The sequence below is a fragment of the Sus scrofa genome, chromosome 18, assembly GCF_054392235.1.
Source record: "Sus scrofa isolate SSC_HxYL_T2T_F1_AM1 chromosome 18, Sscrofa_HxYL_maternal_Yorkshire_Landrace_v2.0, whole genome shotgun sequence".
Classification (NCBI taxonomy): Eukaryota; Metazoa; Chordata; class Mammalia; order Artiodactyla; family Suidae; genus Sus; species Sus scrofa.
This window is the reverse complement of record NC_139400.1, coordinates 14,349,492-14,370,689: the sequence shown is the minus strand read 5'-3', so window position 1 is coordinate 14,370,689 and position 21,198 is coordinate 14,349,492. Positions and strand designations below refer to the sequence as shown.

The 21,198-nt window shown below is 47.2% G+C and overlaps 1 protein-coding gene across 14 annotated transcripts in view; it reads left to right on the top strand.

Annotated features, from left to right (window-relative positions):
* GALNTL5 (polypeptide N-acetylgalactosaminyltransferase like 5) overlaps nucleotides 1-21,198 on the top strand; it is a 121,271-nt gene that overhangs the window by 44,832 nt on the left and 55,241 nt on the right. For 3 of the 14 annotated variants that reach the window (XM_085005168.1, XM_085005174.1, XM_085005169.1), the window contains 3 exons: nucleotides 8,915-9,072; nucleotides 10,912-11,115; nucleotides 14,745-15,042. In XM_085005168.1, the coding sequence (XP_084861294.1) occupies nucleotides 11,011-11,115; nucleotides 14,745-15,042 (403 nt within the window). In that variant the 5' untranslated portion in view covers nucleotides 8,915-9,072; nucleotides 10,912-11,010. Of the gene's footprint in view, nucleotides 1-5,318; nucleotides 5,447-8,914; nucleotides 9,073-10,892; nucleotides 11,116-13,543; nucleotides 13,762-14,744; nucleotides 15,043-21,198 lie in introns of those variants that run through there. The other 11 variants (XM_085005176.1, XM_085005172.1, XM_085005173.1 and 8 more) reach the window with 8 other exon arrangements.

The window sequence follows — 21,198 nt, the reverse complement described above, 5'->3', positions numbered from 1 at the left end:
TCTGTTCTCCAGGCTCTATCCCTTGGGCTGCTCGGTGGCTTCTGTGCCCCCGATTCCCCGTGACCCTTCAACTTACAGGGTGGTTTCTCCCATCCTTCCCAGGGTTTCCGTCGGTCCCAGCTTCTCTTGGTGTTCAGCTGAACGATGACCTCCTGGTGGGGGGGGGGCGCATGTTAGGGGGGAGCAGAACCCATGTGCTTTACCCAAAGCCAGACTCAGGCTCCTGAATCTGGGGTCCGCGAGCTCCAGACAGTCCCTGCCTCCCTCCAGAGAGAACCCCCCCCAACCCCGCACACCCCAGATCGCACTGCTTTGGGCTCACCGTGCGGGCCAGAATGACGCTCTCTCCACCGTTCTTTCTATTGCGTTGATTTTCTTTCCTTTTTTATTTTGTAAGTTAGTAAAATATACATAGCATTTTCATTTTAAATGTTATACGTAACGTTTTCCCACCGTCACCAGTTTTAAGTGTGTATGGTTCTGCGTGTTCCGTGCGTTCACAGGGTTGTGCACCTGTCACCGCCACCATCATCTCCAGACCTTTTTCATCTCCTTAAACTCAAACTTGGAGGTCCTGTTTGGGTGCAGCGGAAACGGACCCGCCTAGTACCCGTGGGGATTCGGGTTCGATCCCTGACCTCGCTCAGTGAGTCAGGGATCTGGCGTTACCGTGAGCTGTGGTGTAGGTCTCAGACCCGGCTTGGATCCCGAGTTGCTGTGGCTGTGGTGTAGGCCAGAAGCTGTAGTTCTGATTTGACCCCTGGCCTGGGAATTTCCAAGTGCCATGGGTGCAGCCCTAAAAAGAAAAACAAACAAACAAAAAACCCTCCAACTCTGTCTGCATGAAACAGCCCCCTTCCTCCCCCTCCCCTAGTCTCTGGCAACCTCCATTCTACTTTCTGTCCCCATGAATTTAATTCTAGAAGTAGAATCATGCAGTATTTGGCTTTTTGTGCCTGGCTTATTTCATGTAACGCCCTCAAGGTTCCTCTGTGCTGTCGCAGGCAACAGGAATATCTTTGGAGGCATGAAAAATACTCCGTTTATGGGAATTCCCATGTGGTGCAGCAGGTTAAGGATCTGGCATTGTCACTGCCGTGGCTCGGCTTGCTGCTGTGACACAGGTTCAGTCCCTGGCCCAGGAACTTTTATATGCCAAGGGCGCAGCCAAAAAAGAAATATTCCATTTCTGTATAGACCACATTTTGCTCATCCATTATCTGTCAGTGGACACTCGGCTGCAGCATTAATATGACAGACATTTTTGAACGCCAATGATGTAACAGGTGCAAGGTTTGCTCCTGGGGATAACTAGTGAGATAACTGGGGTGGGGACCCTGTCCTCCCAGAAGGGAAGAGGCACATGCCCATTTCACAGGGACTCAGAGGTGCAGGAATCTGCCCAAGGGCATGAAGATAATGAGCAGAGCAGCACTGAACATGACACAGCCTCTCCCGTCCAACCCCAGAGCTGAACTGCATAGGTCCTTAAAGACCCACTGCCCAGGACCCTGGGGATGGAGAGAGGGGCTCCTTCTGCTGAAGCCTGTTAGCCAGGCAGCTGAGAGCTCAGAGACAAGAGAAAGAAAGGCCATTTAATTTACTTTGTTGAAGTAGAGCTGATTGACCATGTCGTGTTAGTTTCTGTTAGTCGTATGTCCATTCTTCTTCATATTCTTTGCAGTCGTAGTTCATCGCAGGATGTTGCATATAACAGTGCTGTAACAGACCTTATTGTTTATCCATCCTGTGTATACTGTTTGCATCTGCTAAGCCCAAACACCCCATCCATCCCTCCCCCACCCCCTCCCCCACCTCCCTCCCCCTCCCCCACCTCCCTCCCCCTCGGCAGCCACACGCACGTCTGTTCTCTATGTCTGTGAGTCTGTTTCTCTTCTGTAGATAAGCTCATTTGTGATGTATTTTAGATTCCATATAGAAGCGATATATGGTGTTTGTCTTTCTCTTTCTGATTTCACTTCGTGTGATAACCTCTGGGTCCATCCATGTTGCTGAAAATAAGCATTTAGTGTTTTTAATTTATGAAAGTCATCATACATACGAAAGAGCACACTTCACATAATGTGTAAATAAGGAAAAACAATAAAATGAACAGATAGTAAGAAGGGAGTGAGAAAGACAAAAATGAAAGGCATCTCGACCCCTAAGGGGAAAGAAAAGACTTCGCTGTTAGAAAACAGCATTGGGAGTTCCCGTCGTGGCGCAGTGGTTAACGAATCCGACTAGGAACCATGAGGTTGCGGGTTCGGTCCCTGCCCTTGCTCAGTGGGTTAACGATCTGGCGTTGCCGTGAGCTGTGGTGTAGGTCGCAGACGTGGCTCGGATCCTGCGTTGCTGTGGCTCTGGCGTAGGCCGGTGGCTACAGCTCCGATTCGACCCCTAGCCTGGGAACCTCCATATGCCGCGGGAGCGGCCCAAGAAATAGCAACAACAGCAACAACAACAACAAAAGACAAAAAAAAAAGAAAAAAGAAAAAAAGAGAACAGCATTGGAAAACTTTATTTTTAATTTTTTTTAATTTATTATTATTATTATTATTATTTTTGTTGTTGTTGTTGTTGCTATTTCTTGGGCCACTCCCGCGGCATATGGAGGTTCCCAGGCTAGGGGTCGAATCGGAGCTGTAGCCACCGGCCTACGCCAGAGCCACAGCAACTCGGGATCCGAGCCGCGTCTGCAACCTACACCACAGCTCACGGCAACGCCGGATCGTTAACCCACTGAGCAAGGCCAGGGATTGAACCCGCAACCTCGTGGTTCCTAGTCGGATTCGTTAACCACTGCGCCACGACGGGAACTCCAAAACTTTATTTTTAAATTCATGCATTAGTTTTCCTTTCAATTACTGGGAACCAGTGATGACTTTAGGACAGTGAGGGACCCATCCCTGCCTCACCCTCTCCTTGGAGCAGCTGCTGGCCTGAATGCCGTGTGGTAGGACAAAGGCCACATCGGTGCGAGGAGGTGGCGTGTGCATCTGATTAGAAACAATAGAAAACAAGGAGTTCCTGTTGTGGCTCAGCGGGAACGAATCCAGCTAGTGACCATGAGGTTTCGGGTTCGATCCCTGGCCTTGCTCAGTGGGTTAAGAATCCGGTGTTGCCCTGAGCTGTGGTGTAGGTCGCAGACGCGGCTTGGATCCCACGTTGCTGTGGCTGTGGTATAGGCTGGCAGCTGTAGCTCCGATTCGACCCCTAGCCTGGGAACCTCCACATGCTGCAGGTGCAGCCCTAAACAAAAACAAAAAAAAAAAGAAAGAAAACAATAGAAAAACAGAAATAAGGTCACATGCAAGAAAAGAAGAGGCAAAGGGAAACATATTCTATAGCTGATCCCTGCTCAGCCCCCAGAGGAGCCAGGAAATGCCTGTGAGTGCCTACAGAGCTGTCTTCTGCTGTGTAGGTTTGACCCCGTCCTTTGGGGGCCCATGGCTCTGAGCATTTTCTAATACAACTTCCCCCTTTGATGTTTAAATAAGAGGAAGAGTTGAATAATCCAAAACCCAGCAGAGCCCGACTCTGGTCTCATATGGGGCAGCTGCCTGAGCCTGAGGAGGAAAGTGCTGGAGCGTCTGCTTCCTTCGGTTTTTCCCGAGACAGAAATACACAGGCTGCGTCTTAGACTTGTTCACGATCATCTCGAAAGAAAATGACATCCACAAGAGAGCAGTGAGAGCAGAGCAGAAGTGAAAGTTACCCAGAGTTACAGGAAGTCGGCAGGAAGCAAAAAGTGTGGTTGGACATGAAACCGCTTTTGACAAAGCACATCAAGAGCCCGGCGGATGAGGGGGGAGCTTTCTTAGCAGGAGTCAAAAGATATCAACCACCTTAGGTACTGCCCACCCCCGGCCCCGCATTTTATTTGTGCTTAAATACACCTGACAAAATCCTTCATCATAACCCAAGGGATATAAAATACACCCACAGTGTGTGCAACCGTCACCACCGTCCCATCTCCTAAGTCTTGTCATCTTGTGAAACGCAGCGCTGATGTCCCATCCCCTCCCTCTCCTGCAGCCCCAGGCAAGCATTCTACTTACTTTCTCTGACTTTTGACTACGCTATTGTAAGGGGCGCATGCGGGATTTGTCTTTTTGTGCCTGGCTTGTTTCCCTTCGCGTCATTGCCCTCAAGGATCACCCATGTGGTCGCAAACGTTGGAATGTCCCCCTTTTTTAAAGCGGAGAATGTTCCATTGGATGGCCTGTCGCATTTGGCTTACTGCCTCATCCGGCAGTGGACGCATGGGTGACTTGCACTTTTTAGCTCTTGTGAATAATGCTGCTCAAAAGATTATCATTTGCCATGTGAACCAAGCTACCGACGTCGAAAGGCTCCAACGGGACTGTTTCTAATTAAATCATTAATATTTTGAATAACTGACCCAGGACCCTACAGCTTAGGTAATTTTCATCTTTAGAGCCGCTTTGTCCGGCAGAAGATTTTGGCACCAAGCCCAAGTTTTTGTTATTTTAATTAGTTGGTGAAAAGACTTGATCATTCACCCAAGCAGGCACTGATAAACATCTACTAAAAGCAACTTTGGTCTTTACTTTTCTGGGGGTACGAGCCTCGTTTGACGGCATCAATTCACGGGAACTGAATCAATGTCTTAATGTCTTTTTCCCTGTTGAGGATGGGGCCACTGCAGATTCCTTCTCTGTGGCCCTACTGTAGCCTAGCACCCCGGGTCTCAGTACCCTGAGTCTTTAGCGTCTCTGAAGATAAAGAACAATATCTTTTCCATCAAACATTCACATTTTGCCACTGGTTCCCACCTCCTTTGTCTTGTCCTAGGTGTTAGCATTATTTGAGAATCTGTTCAGTGGCTCTCTCCCAGCACCCAGCACCCATCCCCTGGCAGGTTCATCATCCTGGAGACAGAGAGGGACCAGATGGGGGCACTGCCTCCAAGTGCTTACAACCTCCCAAATGTTTGAGATGGTTTGCAGTGATTGGCAACCTTTATACCCAAGTGGTTTTGCCTATTTTTGGCCACACCTGCAGCATGTAGACGTTCCTGAGCTGAGATCAAATCAGAGCTGCAGCTGTGACCTACGCCGAAGCCATGGCAACACTGGATCTGAGTCACATCTGTGACCTACACCACAGCTGGTGGCAATGCCGGATCCTTAGCCCGCTGAGTGAGGCCAGGGATGGAACCCGCATCCTCATGACACTAGCTGGGTTCTTAACCGCGGAGCCACAGTGGGAACTCCTGCCTCTTTTCTTTTACCTTGCCCTGCCTATTTCTGCTTCTCTGATCTTTGTCTTGTGTTGCTTCTTTCCTTCCTGAGACACAGGAGCAGAAGGAAGAGGATTTTCCTGGCCCTGGGTTTGAAGTACCATCCATCTTAAGGGAATAGTGCCTTTCTTTTTCCTTCTCAACCCGAGACTAAAGCTCAGGGCTGCGTTGTTTCTCCTGGTAATTGTTTAATTTGAATTGAGTGGGGAGACATGTGCCTGTGAATTTGAGGGAAAACATGGATTGTGTTAGCCTCCTCATTTCTCGTTATCCACTGGGAGAGGCCAGGCTTTCCGGTCACTGCCCGAAATCGGCCTGCGCTGTGGCACAAGGATCTCACCGTCTCCCAACATTCCCGGCCCTGCAGAAGTCCTGTCTTGCTCCGCCCCCTCCTGCCTGCTACCTGCCTTGTGTCCCCTCCTCCTTCTGTCCCCTCCTCCTCCTGTGCCTCGTGCTGTGCTCCGTCACCCTTGGGAAGCGGTTCCGGCAGCTGCGCCCCAGACACCAGCTTCTTTCCCTGACGGCAGACAGTGGCTGCTCCGGTCTGTGCCACGCAGTTCAGCGCTTTTTATTTGTATCTTCCCCCGATTTCTCACCATCACCTGTCTCCCTGGCAACCCTTAAACATCTCCTGGGCAGCATCCATGTCTTCTATGTCCTGTATACCCACGGAAAATACCCAACATGTCAGGCTCTTGGTTTATATTGGTTTATTTTATTTATTTTTTATTTACTTATTTTTAAGGCCTCACCCATGGCATACGGAAGTTTCCAGGCAAAGGGTCTTGCTCCGTGGGTTAAGGTAGCCACCGGCCTGCATCACAGTCACAGCAACGCCAAATCCAAGCCGTGTCTGCGACCTACGCCACAGCTCACGGGCAACGCCGGATCCTTAACCCCCTGAGCGAGGCCAGGGGTCGAAGCCACGTTCTCATGGTTACTAGCTGGGTTCGTGACCACTGAGCCACAACGAGAACTCCCTATATTGGTCTGTTTTAGTATTTTCGCATCTTCTTTATCTTTATCCTTTTCTTTTATATCTCTCCTATTTGGGAAAGCCTGAACCCCTGTTCGAGAATATTCAAAACTGGGGAGTTCCTGTTGTGACTCAGTGGGTTAAGAGCCCGCCATAGTATCTGTGAGGATGGGTGTTTGATCCCTGGCTTCTCTCAGTAGGTTAAGGGTCTAGCATTGCTTCGAGCTGTGGCATAGGTCACAGGTACAGCTTGGATCTGGCATTGCTGTGACTGTGGCACAGGCTGGCAGCTACAGCTCTGATTGGACCCCAAGCCTAGGAACTTCCATATGCCATAGATGTGGCTGTAAAAAGAAAAAAAAGAATATTAAAAATCAGGAGTTCTCTGGTGGCTCCAGCATTGTTGCTGCTGTGGCTGAGGTCGCTGCTGTGGCGTGGGTTTGTTTCCCTCATCCAGGAATTTCTGCATGCTGAGGGTGCAGCCAAAAATACAAAAGAAAGAAAGAATATTCAAAATGTAATGGAACAACAAAACAAGAGCCTATTTTTGGAGTTCCCGTGGTGGCGCAGTGGTTAACGAATCCGACTAGGAACCATGAGGTTGCGGGTTCGGTCCCTGCCCTTGCTCAGTGGGTTAACGATCCGGCGTTGCCGTGAGCTGTGGTGTAGGTTGCAGACGCGGCTCGGATCCCGCGTTGCTGTGGCTCTGGCGTAGGCCGGTGGCTACAGCTCCGATTCGACCCCTAGCCTGGGAACCTCCATATGCCGCGGGAGTGGCCCAAGAAATAGCAACAACAACAACAACAAAAGACAACAACAACAACAACAACAACAAAAAGAGCCTATTTTTTGCTCAATTAAGTCTCTGGGGTAAATATCCAGGTGGCTCCACACGGTCCTTCAGGACCCTGGCCGATGGCGGCTCTGCCATCCTGAGCACTGGCTGCCAGGCTTCGGTGATTGTCATCCCAGGAGAACACGGGGGATGCTCGGGGCAGGGAGTGTGGGGGGGCAGGCCTGGGGTGGTGCCTTCACTTCTGCCCAGGTGCCATGGCAGAGATCAATCATATCAGGGCCACATCCACGTGTCACAGACTGCGGACCCACTGCCCAGCTGGCAGGAGATGGGAGACAGCTCCTGTCTTAGAAGGGACAGCGAGCATTCCCTTCCGTGCTCATCACACCCTCTGCTCCATCACTTTATCCCTTGCCTTCTACAGGAGCATTCTTCTTGAACTCGTTCTCTTGAGCAGAAGCATCTGAGAAGATGCGTTTCTGCAGCAGAGATGTCTATCACTTTCCTAGGCGGCCGTAGCAAGCAGTACAGACCAGGCAGCCTCAACCACAGAAATTACGGTCTCACGGTTCTAGAGGCTGCAAGTCTGAGGTCAAGGCCAGCAGGACTGGTTTTTCTCTGAGGCCTCTCTCCTTGGCTTGTAGACGGCTGTCTCCTCTCTGTGTCTTGACGTGGTGCGCCCTCTGTATGTGTCTATGCCCAACTCTGTTTGTAAGGAAACCAGTCATCGTGAATTAGCAGCCACCCACAAAACGTCATGTTACTTTCTCTACCGCCTTCAAGACCCCCCCTCCCAACACAGTCCCATTCCGAAGTCCTAGGGTTTAGGATTCCAACATAGGAGTTGGGGCGGGGGTGGGGGGGCCACAGTTCAGCTCATCGTAAGATGACATCCAGAAGGATGAAATCCGGCTTTGTCAGCAGGAAAAACGCTCCTCTCTCTCTTTCTCTGTAGTGCTTTTACCTACCGCTTACCTGGCTAAGATTCTCCTCAAAGTTCCCTCCATGGTGCTTGGCCATAGGGCCCATTTTTTGGGTGGAGTTGGGGGGCGGGGCGTCACCTGCAGCATGTAGAAGTTCCCGGGCCAGGGATCAAACCACATCATAGCAATGACCCAAGCCATGGCAGTGATAATGCTGTATCCTTAAACCACTGAGCCACCAGGGAACTCCCCCATAAGGCCAGCTTACATCAGCTTTATTTTTTATTTTTATTTGTTTATTTTTGTCTTTTTGCCTTTTCTAGGGCCGCTCGCGCAGCATATGGAGGTTCGCAGGCTAGGGGTCCAATCGGAGCTGTAGCCACCGGCCTATGCCAGAGCCACAGCAATGCCAGATCTGAGCCTCGTCTGCAACCTACACCACAACTCACGGCAACGCCAGATCCTTAACCCACTGAGCAAGGGCAGGGATCGAACCCGCAACCTCATGGTTCCTAGTCGGATTCGTTAACCACTGAGCCACGACAGGAACTCCTACATCAGCTTTAAAAGGAGTGCTGAGGAGTTCCTGTCGTGGCACAGTGGAAACGAAACCAGTTAGGAACCATGAGGTTGGGGGTTCGATCCCTGGCCTCACTCAGTGGGTTAAGGATCTGGCATTGCTGTGAACTATGGTTTATGTCGCAGACATGGCTGGAATCCCACGTTGCTGTAGCTGTAGCGTAGGCCGGCAGCTGTAGCTCCGATGAGACCCCTAGCCTGGGAACCTCCATCTGCCACGGGTGCGGCCCTAAAAAAAAAGAGGACTGAGGGAAAGGCACACAGTGTAATTTACCCTGGCCACTCCTCAGAGGGGGTGCAATGGCTTCCACCCCAGGAAGAAAAGGGGCCCCCGCTCCCGCCACCTGAGACTCTTTCTCATCCTTTCCCTGCAGGTGGCCACGTGGCTGTCCTCCACTTCGAGTCCCGCTGCTGTGTTCAGGCTTCGGGGCAGGATCCCAGCTGAGGGCTAGAGTCCAGGAACACAAAGCTGAGAGTGAAGCAGTGTCCCCTCTCCTGGAGCCCCCAGGCTGAGGGAGAGAGCCATCAGCAGGTACGACCGCTTCTGCAGTCAACTGGCCGGAGTCACCCCCGTGATAACAGCCCAGCCAAACCCGTGTCAGCATTTCCCCCATTTCTCTGGGAGGACGGTCCGGAGTTAATAGCACAGGGCCGTCCTCTGGTTCAGCAGTTCCCCTCTGGTGGATTTTCCACGAATTACAATGTGCCTAGAAACCCCTCCACTGACCTCACCTACATAGCCCCCCTCAGCAGTCGGCTCTCCCCGCTTCCAGGTCAGGCAGCCAAGGCTCGGGGGGCGGGGGGGCAGAGGGGTGACGTCGGCATTTTCCCAGCTGCACAGAATCAGATCATTGTTCACGGGCTCTGCAGGTGGCTTCTTAAGACGAGGGATTTTTTTTTTTTTCCCTCAAATGAAATCTTAAGTGGAAGCTAAATATGTAAGTCAGACAAAAGCAGAGATGTTCTGGTTAAAGGAGGGGCACACTGCGCCCAAGGACCCAAACCCCTCCCGGGACCCAGAAGCAGCCGAGAAACGTCCCAAGGGACCCAGAGGAGGCTGGCATGTGGCCTCCAGCTGGGCGGCCCTGGGCTGAGCACAAACAATTACAGCTTAGCCGCAGACCTTGGTGGTCGGTGGAAAAGGTGAGAGGAGAGAGGCGAGGTGGGTCTCAGCTGAGTGCTTCTGTTCTCAGCCGTCGCAGCTGAGCGTGGGGGTGGATGGCAGGAAGCTAGAGGTTTGAGAAGAAGGGTGAAGGCTGGCTGCCTCCGTTCCACCTACTCCTGGTTTCAAGGCCACAATTCCAGATAGCCTTCTGTGTACGACTCCCGTTCTGCATCACTTCAGATGCACTTGGCAGCCTCGCCCAGTCTCGTCCTTGCCCCATGGACGTGGCCTGGCTGCTTCTGGGGTGAGGTCCATGCCGTCACGCTGGTTTACACAACAGAGTTCACCTCGGATCCCTTTTCCCCCCTTGTCCCCTGGCCCAGGGTTTCCCCTTGATGCTATCCACACCCAACTCAGAGTCGTGGGGGTCGGGGTGGGGGCTAACAAACCTTCACCCACTAGAAAACAAGAGCTGCTGGAAAACTACATCGCTGTCTTTTACTCCTGTGGGCCATCCTGACACATGGCTTATAGGTGTCTGTATGATACTTTCTCCCGTTCTGTGGGCTGCCTTTTTACTCTGTGTCCTTTGATGCACAGAACTTTTACTTTTTGAGGTAGTTGGATTCATTATCTATTCTTTTCTCTCATTGCCTGTGCTGTTTTTTTGGTCCTGCCCACAGCATGAGGAAATCCCTGGACCAGGGATGGAAACCTAGCCACAGCAGTAGCCAGGGCCAAAGCAACGTCGACACAAGATCCTTAACCCACTGAGCCACCAGGGAACTCCCATTGCCTGTACTTTTGATACCAAGCCCAAATTCACTCTGCTTGCTGCATGACAGGCCAATACATCCAGAGACAAGTCTTGGGGGTAAGAATGACCTCAATCAGAAAGCAGGCAGAGTGAGAACACGGTGGACTAACATCTTAAAGAACCATCTTTCCTCAGTCTGAATTTGGGTTCCTTTTATACAGAGGAAGGTGGAGGAGGGGGGCTGCTCCACTGTGATGCCAGCCAAAGGCTGAGCGGGACCTCTAATGGTATCTTGCTAACAAGGTCGCCTGTGTGGGGAAAGGCCCACTCTGACGCTGATCAGGGGCTGAGCAGAACTGCTACCCATGGTTTGTTAACAGCTGCACCCCTGCCCTGCCCCTATTTGGTGTCATATGCAGGAAGTCATCACCAAATTCAATGTCAGGAAGCTTTTCTAAGAGTTTTTACAGTTTTACTTCCTAACACGTAGGTCTCTGACCCATTCCTAGTGGAAATGGCCCCGATGCTTATCAAGTGATGAATGGATAAACAAAATCCATGTTCATACAACGGATTGTTACTCAGGCATAAACAGGAATGAAGTGCTGATGTGTGCTGCAGTGTGCAACCTTGACACATGCTGCTCAGTGAAAGAAGCCAGTCCCAAGAACCACGTGTTGCGTAATTCTGTTTGTATGAAACGTCCAAGACAGGTACATTCTGAGTGATGGAAAGTGGATTAGTGGTTGGTGGAGGCAAGAGAGAAGGGGAGATGGGAGGGACTGCTCGGTGTCATGCAGTTTCTCGTTGAGTTGATGAAAGTGTTCTAAAATCCGATAGCAGAGCTGGTCACGCAGCTTTGTGACTATACTAAAAAAGTACTGAACTCTGTATATATGTACAGATGGCCACTCGCATGGCATATGGACGTTCCTGGGCCAGGGATTGAACCTGTGCCTCTGAAGCAACCCAAGCCACTGCAATTGGATTCTTTTTTTTTTTTTTCTGCTTTTTAGGGCCACACCAATGGCACATGGAGGTTCCCAGGCTAGGGGTTGAATCAGAGCTACAGTTGCCAGCCACAGCCACAGCCACAGCAACGCCAGATCTGAGCTGTGTCTGTGACCTACACCACAGCTCACAGCAATACCAGATCCTTAACCCACTGAGCGAGGCCAGGGATGGAACCTGCAACCTCATGGTTCCTAGTTGGGTTCATTTCCGATGCACCACGTTGGGAGCTCCTGCAGTCGAATTCTTAACCCACTACACCACAGCAGGAACTCCTGAATTAAATATTTTTTAAGGGTGAATTTTGTGAATTATATCTTAATAAAAATAAATTAAAAATTTAACCATTTTATGTGCACCTTTCTTAAAAAAGAAAGATTTGACTTTATTACAGCAAAGCAACTGTGTAATGATTGCAAAACTCCCATGATAAATCTATCCAAAAATAGGGCCAACTCACTTTTTTCATCTTCATTTTGTGAATATATAACATACATACAGTGAATTGCACAGATGTTCAGTGAACAGCCCAGTGACTATCTATGAAGGCTCTGTGAGGCTTTCGCCCCTATCAGGAAGAGACAGCATGTCTGTGCTATAAAGACTCACTCTTGGCATCTCTAAGAAACAAGACTTCCCACCCCCTCCCAAAGGTAACCACCACTCTGACCAGTGTCATCCTGGATTAGTTTTGCCTCTTCTTGAGCTTCACAGAAATGCAATTATAAACTGTGTCTGGCTTCTCTCACTCAGTGTTACGTCTATGGATTCGTCCTTGTTGTGTGGCACTAAAGCTCAGTCATTTCACTGCTGCTTTGCATCCTGTTATATGCAGAAGTACACTTTATCCATTCTCTTATTGATGACAGTTGGATTGTTTCCGGTTGGGGGCTGCTATGAATAAAAACTTCTTAATGTTCACATTATTATAAAAGGACAAAACACGGAGTTCTTACTGTGGCACAACGAGATTGGCAGCTTTGCTGGAGCACTGGAATGCAGGTTTGATCCCCAGCCCAGCACAGTGGGTTAAGGATGATGCCACAGCTGCAGTGTAGGCCTCAGCTGCAGCTCAGATCTGATCCGTGGCCCGGGAACTCCATATGCCATGGGGAGACCAAAAAAGGACCTTTCCTTTGAGCCTGTCCAAAGGAGATTCCATCTTAAGCTTGGGAGTTCCTGTCGTGGCTCAGTGGTTAACGAATCCAACTAGGAACCATGAGGTTGTGGGTTCAATCCCTGGCCTCGCTCAGTGTTAACCCTAAGTGGGTTAAGGATCTGGCGTTGCCATGAGCTGTGGTGTAGGTGGCAGATGTGGCTCAGATCCTGAGTTGCTGTGGCTGTGGTGTAGGCTGGCAGCTACAGCTCTGATTCGACCCCTAGCCTGGGAACTTCCATATGCCAAGAGAGTGGCCCTAGAAAAGGCAAAAAGACAAAAAAAAAAAACCACAACTTAAGCTTGGAAGTCATTATTGGCCATCTTCCCTGCCCCAGGTGAGGTATCCAAAGCCCCAGCCCACCCTTTGCTTCTCACATACTTTGCCTGGGCAGATGACTGTCCCAGGCAAAACAATAGGAGGAGGGTCAGATCTGCCCAGACATGTTAGGAAAGCAGAAATTTCACAAGCATTTGGCTGAATCCATGTCCTAATATCTAAATGTTGAGTAATATAAGGTAAAAAAAAATTTTAAAAACCCAAATAACTCTTTGACTCATCTTTAAATCTCTTGAGGTGTCCTGAAATCTTCTTTGTTCTCTTAGGTTTATTTAACTGTAATAACTTATAAGAGAAAAGAATTTGAAAATGGATATATATATATATATATACTTTTTATATAAAACTGAATCACTTTGCTATACACCTGAAACTAATATGACTTTGTAGATCAACTATATTTTAAAAAATGAAAAACACCATCTGAAAAAAATTTTTTCCAGTAGAGTCAAAAATGAGGCTTGCCCAAGAGAAGGCTAGATTTTAACTTGGCCAATACAAACTCTTGCTATTTCCTCAGCTGAGGAGTGAGAATTCGCAGACTTTCTGGGCAGACTTTCTGACCTTTGGAAGTCCTTGGACGCTGTCCTCTGATTGGAGCTCTCAGACTGGCCAGGCCCTGTGTGATGTCACTGGGCTTTATGAGGCACCTGGGGCTGCATTTTGAGCACTACCATGTGGGCAGGGTACCCCACACAATCAAGAATCCAGAATCCAGGCACCCTAAAGTCAGACATTTGGGGGGAAAAATCCTGTCTTTGAGATCATTGGGTGTAGATTCCTGCCTGATTCCACCTATGACTGAGCTTAGAGAAAACAGACTACAAAGCAGTCAGAGCAGTCACCCCAGTGGTAAGTGGGTGAGCTCAGTATGCTGAAAAGTGGGAACAGAGATGGGGTGGGGGGCTGTTTCCACCTAGAATCAATGGGAGCAGCGCATCAAATAGCTGGATCTTTTTTTTCACCCTTTGGTCTTTTTAGGGCCACACTCAAGGCATATGGAGGTTCCCAGGCTAGGGATCAAATCGGAGCCTCAGCTGCTGGCCTTCACCAACAGCCACAGCTGAAGCAACTCAGGATCTGAGCTGAAGCTGCAACCTATACCACAGCTCAGGGCAACGCCAGATCCTTAACCCAATTAGCAAGGCCAGGGATCAAACCTGCATCCTCATGGATACCAGTCAGATTTGTTAACTGCTGAGCCATGACCAGCTTTTTTAATAGACCTATGCTATCACTCCCAGAGGGACTGAGCATGTGGAAAGGACAAAACAGACTTTCACATTTTTCCCTGTAGCTTTATCTCACAAGTGGGAGCCAATGACTTTAAATGATATTGTATGTTTTATAAGCATTTTTTTTTTTTTTGTCTTTTCTAGGGCCGCACCTGCAGCATATGGAGGTTCCCAGGCTAGGGGTCCAATCAGAGCTGTAGCCACCGGCCTATGGCACAGCCACAGCCACAGCTACAGCAACGCCAGATCTGAGCCACATCTCCGACCTACGCCACAGCTCATGGCAACGCTGGATGCTTAAGCCACCGAGCAAGGCCAGGGATCGGACCCCCAACCTCATAGTTCCTAGTCGGATTCACTTCTGCTGCGCCATGGTGGAAACTCCTTATAAGAATGGTATGCGTTTTGATGTTAAATAATCTTATGAATATCAGTCTTGAGAGTTTTTAAAAGGATACATTTTATCTTATCAAAGTAGATAAGTGCTGATATCAAAATGATTCTGTCTTTAAAACACTGAAAATTGAATTCAAGCCAAGTGGATGATCTATAAACCATCAAAATATCTAATACAGCTTCTCTTAAATTCTTCTGGTTTAGGAAATATTAAAATGGACCTTCAAAAATGCTAGGTTTACAATGAGAAATGTTATAATTCAGAGTTTGCTTTATGGATCCTTGACACTTGGGGTCTGGACAGCTCTCTTTGGTATTTATTTTCACCATAATAATGTGAAGAACCAGGAGAAGAAAATCCAGACGAAAGGAAATCCATTGATTTGGTCCCTTGGGGAAAAACTGCAAGAGCAAAGTATCCATGGCTTGATGCAAATACGAAGACCCCGTGAAAGGCTTAATGAAGATGAAACTGAAGAACAAAAGCCAATTTCTGTATTAGGTAAGTATTTTGATTTCCTCTGTTAGGCATTTGAAGGGGAACATATACCATAAATTAATATTTGAAAGAGTAAGACAATGTCCTTTTTAGAGCAGTTCAATTTTATTTTATTTTATTTTATTTATTTATTTTGTCTTTTTGCCTTTTCTTGGGCCACTTCTGAGGCACATGGAGTTTCCCAGGCTAGGGGTCAAATCAGAGCTACAGCTGCCAGCCCACACCACAGCCACAGCAACGCTAGATCCGAGCCGCGTCTGCAACCCACACCGCAGCTCACAGCAATGCCAGATCCTTAACCCACTGAGCAAGGCCAGGGATCGAACCCACAACCTTATGGTTCCAAGTCAGACTCGTTAACCACTGCACCACGACAGGAACTCCTAGAGCAGTTCAGTTTTAAAGTATGAAATATTACATACACTCACAGAAGAAAGAAAACAATTAAATAGGTTTGTGTGTATTTACCACCTAAATGTCACAGTTTTTTATGTAGTTTGCTATATTTGCTTTCTGCATTTCAAAGAAATTTTAGCAGTAAACACTTCATCTCTTGTCCTGCTCTTCCCTGGATATCGTCCTCATTTTCTTTATGTATTTTCTTTAAGCAAAATCTATAATATATTTTTAATGTATTTGCAGGTATTTTGCAGTGAATTGCAATGCTGCTGTGTGTATTGCTTTGTTTCTCTTAGGTAAACACCTAGGTATGGGATGGATGATTCAGGTGGTAGGTGCCTGCTTAACCTTAAAGAAAATGACAAACCATTTTCTAAAATAAGGATGCCAGTTCATATTTCCTTCAGCAGTGTATGGGAATTCCATTTTGTCCACATCTTGGCCAGCACCTGACGTGGTCAGATTTTTAGATTTTAGCCATTCTAATGGGTGAGTAATGATATCATCGTGGCCTTAACGTGCATTTCCCTATGACTAAGGATTTTGAGCATCTTTTTGTGTGCTTAAATGGACACACAGACTTTTTTTTTTTCCCATAAAGTGTCTCTCCAAGTCTTCTGTCCATTTTTTAAACTGAGATGTTTGTCTTCTGATTTCTAAGACCTTTAAAATATAATCTGGATTCAAGTCTTTTGACCTGCGGGTTGCAAATATTTTGCACAAGTCTGTGCCCTGTCTTTTGATTCTTTTTTTAAATTGAGATATAATTGATATATAACATTGTATTTAAGTGTACAACACAATGGTTTTATATATGTATATATTGCAAAGTGGTTACCACAATAAGTTTAATGAACATCTGTCATCACACAAAGTTACAATTTTTTTTCTTGTGATGAGGAAAAATATCTACTCTCTTAGCAACTTTCAAATCTATAATACAGCATGCTAACTATAGTTAGCATGCTGTATATTTTCATTCTCTTCTGCATGGTTTCACTCAAGAAGCAAAATTTTACAAGTTCCCATTGTGGCTCAGTGGTAATGAACCTGACTAGTATCCATGAGGACTCAGGTTCAATCCCTAGACTCGCCCAGTGGGTTAAAGGATCCAGCATTGCCATGAGCTGTGGTGAGGGTTGCAGACATGACTCGGATCCAAGTTGCTGTGACTGTGGTGTAGGCCAGGAGCTACAGCTCTGATTCAACCCTTAGCCTGGGAACCTCCATATGCCACAGGTATGGTCCTAAAAAGATAAAAAAAAACAAAAATGAAGCAACATTTTCAATATCAATGGTCAATTTATCACATTTTCTTGTATGGGTCGTGTTTTTTGTTTTTGTCTTTTTAGGGTCAAAGCCATGGCATATGGAAGTTCCCAGGCTAAGGTTCTAATTGGAGCTGCAGCTGCTGGCCCACACCACAGTCACAGCAACTCGGGATCCAAGCTGTGTCTGTGACCTACACCACAGATCATGGCAATACCAGATCCTTAACTCACTGTGCGAGGCCAGGGATCGAACCTGCAACCTCAGGTTCATTACTGCCAGGTTCATTACTACTAAGCTACAACAGGAACCCCTACGACTCATAGGGTTGTTGTTTTTTTTTTTAATTCGTATAGTTGATTTACAATGTTCTGTCAATTTCTGCTGTACAGCAAAGTGAGTTCATGTTTTTCTGTTTTATCATAGAAATCTTTGCCTACCTCAAGTTCACAGATATTTCCTTCTATGTTTTCTTTCAGAAATTTACAAATTTTAGGTTTTACATTAACTCTATTTTGGTTAATTTCTGTGATGCTGTGAGGGAAGAGCTGTGCTCACTTCTTCCACCTCCAGCACCATGTGTTCAAAAACTTTCTGTTTCCCCTCCTTCCCCTTTGTCAAAAATTAGTTGACCATTTTTGTTGGCTCTTGTTCTGAACTCTCTTCGGGATCTTTTAAAAAACTGTTTTAGTGATGCTAGATCTTTTCCTTATCCACGTATATTTTAGAAACAGCTTGTCAGTTTCTACAAAAAAAAAAAAAAAAAGCCTGCAGGAATTTTGTTGTTGTGTTTGTTTGAACAATGCCCGTGGCATGCAGAAGTTCCCAGGCCAGGGATCCAGCCCATGCCACAGCAGTGACAACACCAGATCCTTAACCCACTGAGCCACCAGGGAACTCCAGCCTGCTGGTATTATGTTTCTTTTTTTCTTTTGTCCTTTTTCTTTTTTTGGTTGTCCTGTGGCATATGGAGTTCCAGGCCCAGGGATCAGATCTGAGCCACAGCTGTGACCTACACTGCAGCTGTGGCAATGCCAGATCCTTTAACCCACTGTGCCAGGCCAGGGATCCATCCCGTTGCACCACAGCAGGAACTCCAGGTGTTGTGAATGGAATTGCATTGAGTCTATAGATTAATTTGGGGAGAATTGATGTTGTAATAATATTACTTTAGCTGCATCCCACATATTTTAATATGTTGAATTTTCATTTTCATTCAGTTCTGTGTATTTTTATATTCCCTTTGAGACTTTCCTCTTAGAGTATTTGGAAATAAATTAATTTCCAACAGTTTTGAGTAATTTTCTATCTTTCTGTAATTGATATCCAGTTTGATTCCATTGTAGTCACAAAATATACTCTATGACTTTGATTCTTTTAGGGTTTTTTGAGATTTGTTTTATGATCCAGGATATAGTCTATCGGAATCCCATCTTGCTTTGCTTATAGTATTTTTATATTTATTTAGTCTTTTTCGTGTGTGTCTTTTTAGGGCCGCACCCACAGCACATGGAGGTTCCCAGACTAGGGGTCCAGTCGGAGCTACAGCTGCCGGCCTATGCCACAGCCACAGCAACGCCAGTTCCAAGCCACGTCTTTGACCTACACCACAGCTCACGGCAACGCCGGATCCTTAACATACTGAGCGAGGCCAGGGATTGAACCCACAACCTCATGGTTCTTAGTCGGATTCGTTTCCACTGTGCCACAACAGGAACTCCTGTTTTATTTTTTTTTTTTTGTCTTTTTGCTTTTCTAGGGCCGCTCCTGCGGCACATGGAGGTTCCCAAGCTAGGGGTTTAATCAGAGCTGTAACTGCCTACCTATGCCACAGCCGCAGCAACGCCAGATGCTTGACCCACTGAGTGAGACCAGGGGTCGAACCTGTGTCCTCATGGATATTAGTCAGGTTTGTTAACCACTGAGCCATGACAGGAACTCCGTAGGTCTTTTAATATATAGCTTTGTGTAGTTTTTATTTGTGGTTTCTCTAGGTATTACGTGGTACATATGCAATTTACTGACTTGCCTTGAATCAGTGTTTTGCCATTTCAAGTAAAGTGTAAAAAGCCAAGTCCCTTCACGTCCTCAATTTAAAAATATAATTGTCAGAGTTCCCGTCGTGGCTCAGTGGTTAACGAATCTGACTGGGAACCATGAGGTTGTAGGTTCGATCCCTGGCCTTGCTCAGTGGATTAAGGATCCCGAGTTGCTGTGTTGGCTGTGGTGTAGGCTGGCAGCTACAGCTCCGATTAGACCCCTGGCCTGGGAACCTCCATGTGCCGCAGGAGCGGCCCTAGAAAAGCAAAAAGACAAAAAAAAAAAAATATATATATATAATTGGCTTCAGTATTTCCTCTGTATACACTGTATACAGTAAGCACCACATCAGATGGTGTTATCGTTTTTGCTTCAACCACTAAATAGGATTTAAGAAACTCATGAGAAATCAACTATAAGAGAAAAAATAAAAACCTAAAAAAACCTTCATGAGGACAATCCACTATATTTTTTTTAACCCATTTCAATGTTCATTTTTCTTTTCTGAGATTGCAACCCTTCTGCTGCCATGGTTCCCTTTTTCGTTTGGAGAACTTTCTTTTTCGATTTCAGGAGGGCAGGGTTTTGCTAGTCACACGTTCTTAGTTTCCTTCAGCTGAGCGTATCCTTATTTTTCTCGTAATTCCCAAAGGACGTTTTTGCTGATGTGGAATTTGCCGTTGACAGGTTCTGTTCAGCACTGGGAAGTGCTTTCCCGCTCCCTTCGCTCCTCCGTGAGTCCGATGAGAAACCCACAGTCACCCAGACCGTCCCTCTGGGCATGGCCGTGTCCTTTCTCTGCAGCGTTTAAGCATTTTTTTCAGAGGTTTCATTATGATGTGGCCTTGAGGTTTTTGCTTTATACACCCTGGGGCTTTGCTCAGCCTCCAGAATATGTACCTCCTGTCTTTCACCAAACGTGCCAACTTTTCAACTACTATTTCTTCTTTTTTTCTTTTTGCCTTTTTTTCTAGGGCCGCTCCCGAGGCATATGGAGGTTTCCAGGCTAAGGGTCTAATCGGAGCTGCATCTGCCAGCCTATGCCAGAGCCACAGCTACAGCCACGTGGGATCCGAGCCGGGTCTGTAACCTACACCACAGCTCATGGCAGCGCCAGATCCTTAACCCACTGAGCAAGGCCAGGGATTGAACCTGCAACCTCATGGTTCCTAGTCAGGTTTGTCAACCAGTGAGCCACGACAGGAACCCCCAACTACTATTTCCTAGAGTGCTTTTTCCCTCCTCTCTCTCTCCTCCTTCTGGGACTCCAGTAATATGAATATTAGCTCTTTTGTTGTTAGTTCACAGGCCCCTGAGACTCTCCTCATTTTTTTTTTTTTCAGTCTTTTTTCTCTGTGGTTCAGATAAGGAGAAATCTGTCATCATGATTAAACCGTTAAGGGAGTTTTTGGTTAGAATATTGTATTTTTTTAGTTCTATAATTTCCATTTGGTTCTTTTTTTCTTTTTCTTTCTTTCTTTCTTTTTTTTTTTTCTTTTTTCTTTTCAGGGCTGCACCTACGGCATGTGGAGGTTCCCAGGCTAGGGGTCGAATCAGAGCTTCAGCTGCCGGCCTACACCACAGCCACAGCAACGCAGATTCAAGCTGCGTCTGTGACCTACACCACAGCTCATGGCAACGCTGGATCCTTAACCCACTGAGTGAGGCCAGGGATGGAACCTGCATCCTCATGGATACTAGTCAGGTTCATTACTGCTGAGCCCCAACAGGAACTTCTGTTTTTCTTGTTCATTTTTCTTTCTTTTTTTTTTTTTTTTTTTTTTTTTTTGCGTTTTAAGGCTCTCCCGTGGCATATGGAGGTTCCCAGGCTAGGGGTCTAATCGGATATGTAGCTGCCGGCCTACACCACAGCCACAGCAACACTAGATCTGAGCCGTGTCTGCGACCTACACCACAGCTCACAGCAACGCCAGATTCTTAACCAATTGACTGAGGCCGGGGATCGAACCCGAAACCTCATGGTTCCTAGTCAGGTTCATTTCCACTGTGCCACGATGGGAACTCCTCTTCCGTTTTTTTGTTTTGTTTTGTTTTGTTTTTGATAACTTCTATCTCTTGGCTGAGATTTCTCCTTTTTCCATTTGTTTCTGAGCATTTTTATGATGGTCCATCCAAGTCAGATCATCCTGACCTCTGATTAATCTTGGACTCTGTCGGTTGTCTTTTTTCATTCAATTTGAGATCTTCCTGGTTCTTGGTATGACAAATGATTTTGTTGTTGCTGTTGTTGTTGTTGTTGCTATTTCTTGGGCCGCTCCCGCGGCATATGGAGGTTCCCAGGCTAGGGGTTGAATCGGAGCTGTAGTCACCGGCCTACGCCAGAGCCACAGCAACGCGGGATCCGAGCCGCGTCTGCAACCTACACCACAGCTCACGGCAACGCCGGATCGTTAACCCACTGAGCAAGGGCAGGGATCGAACCCGAGACCT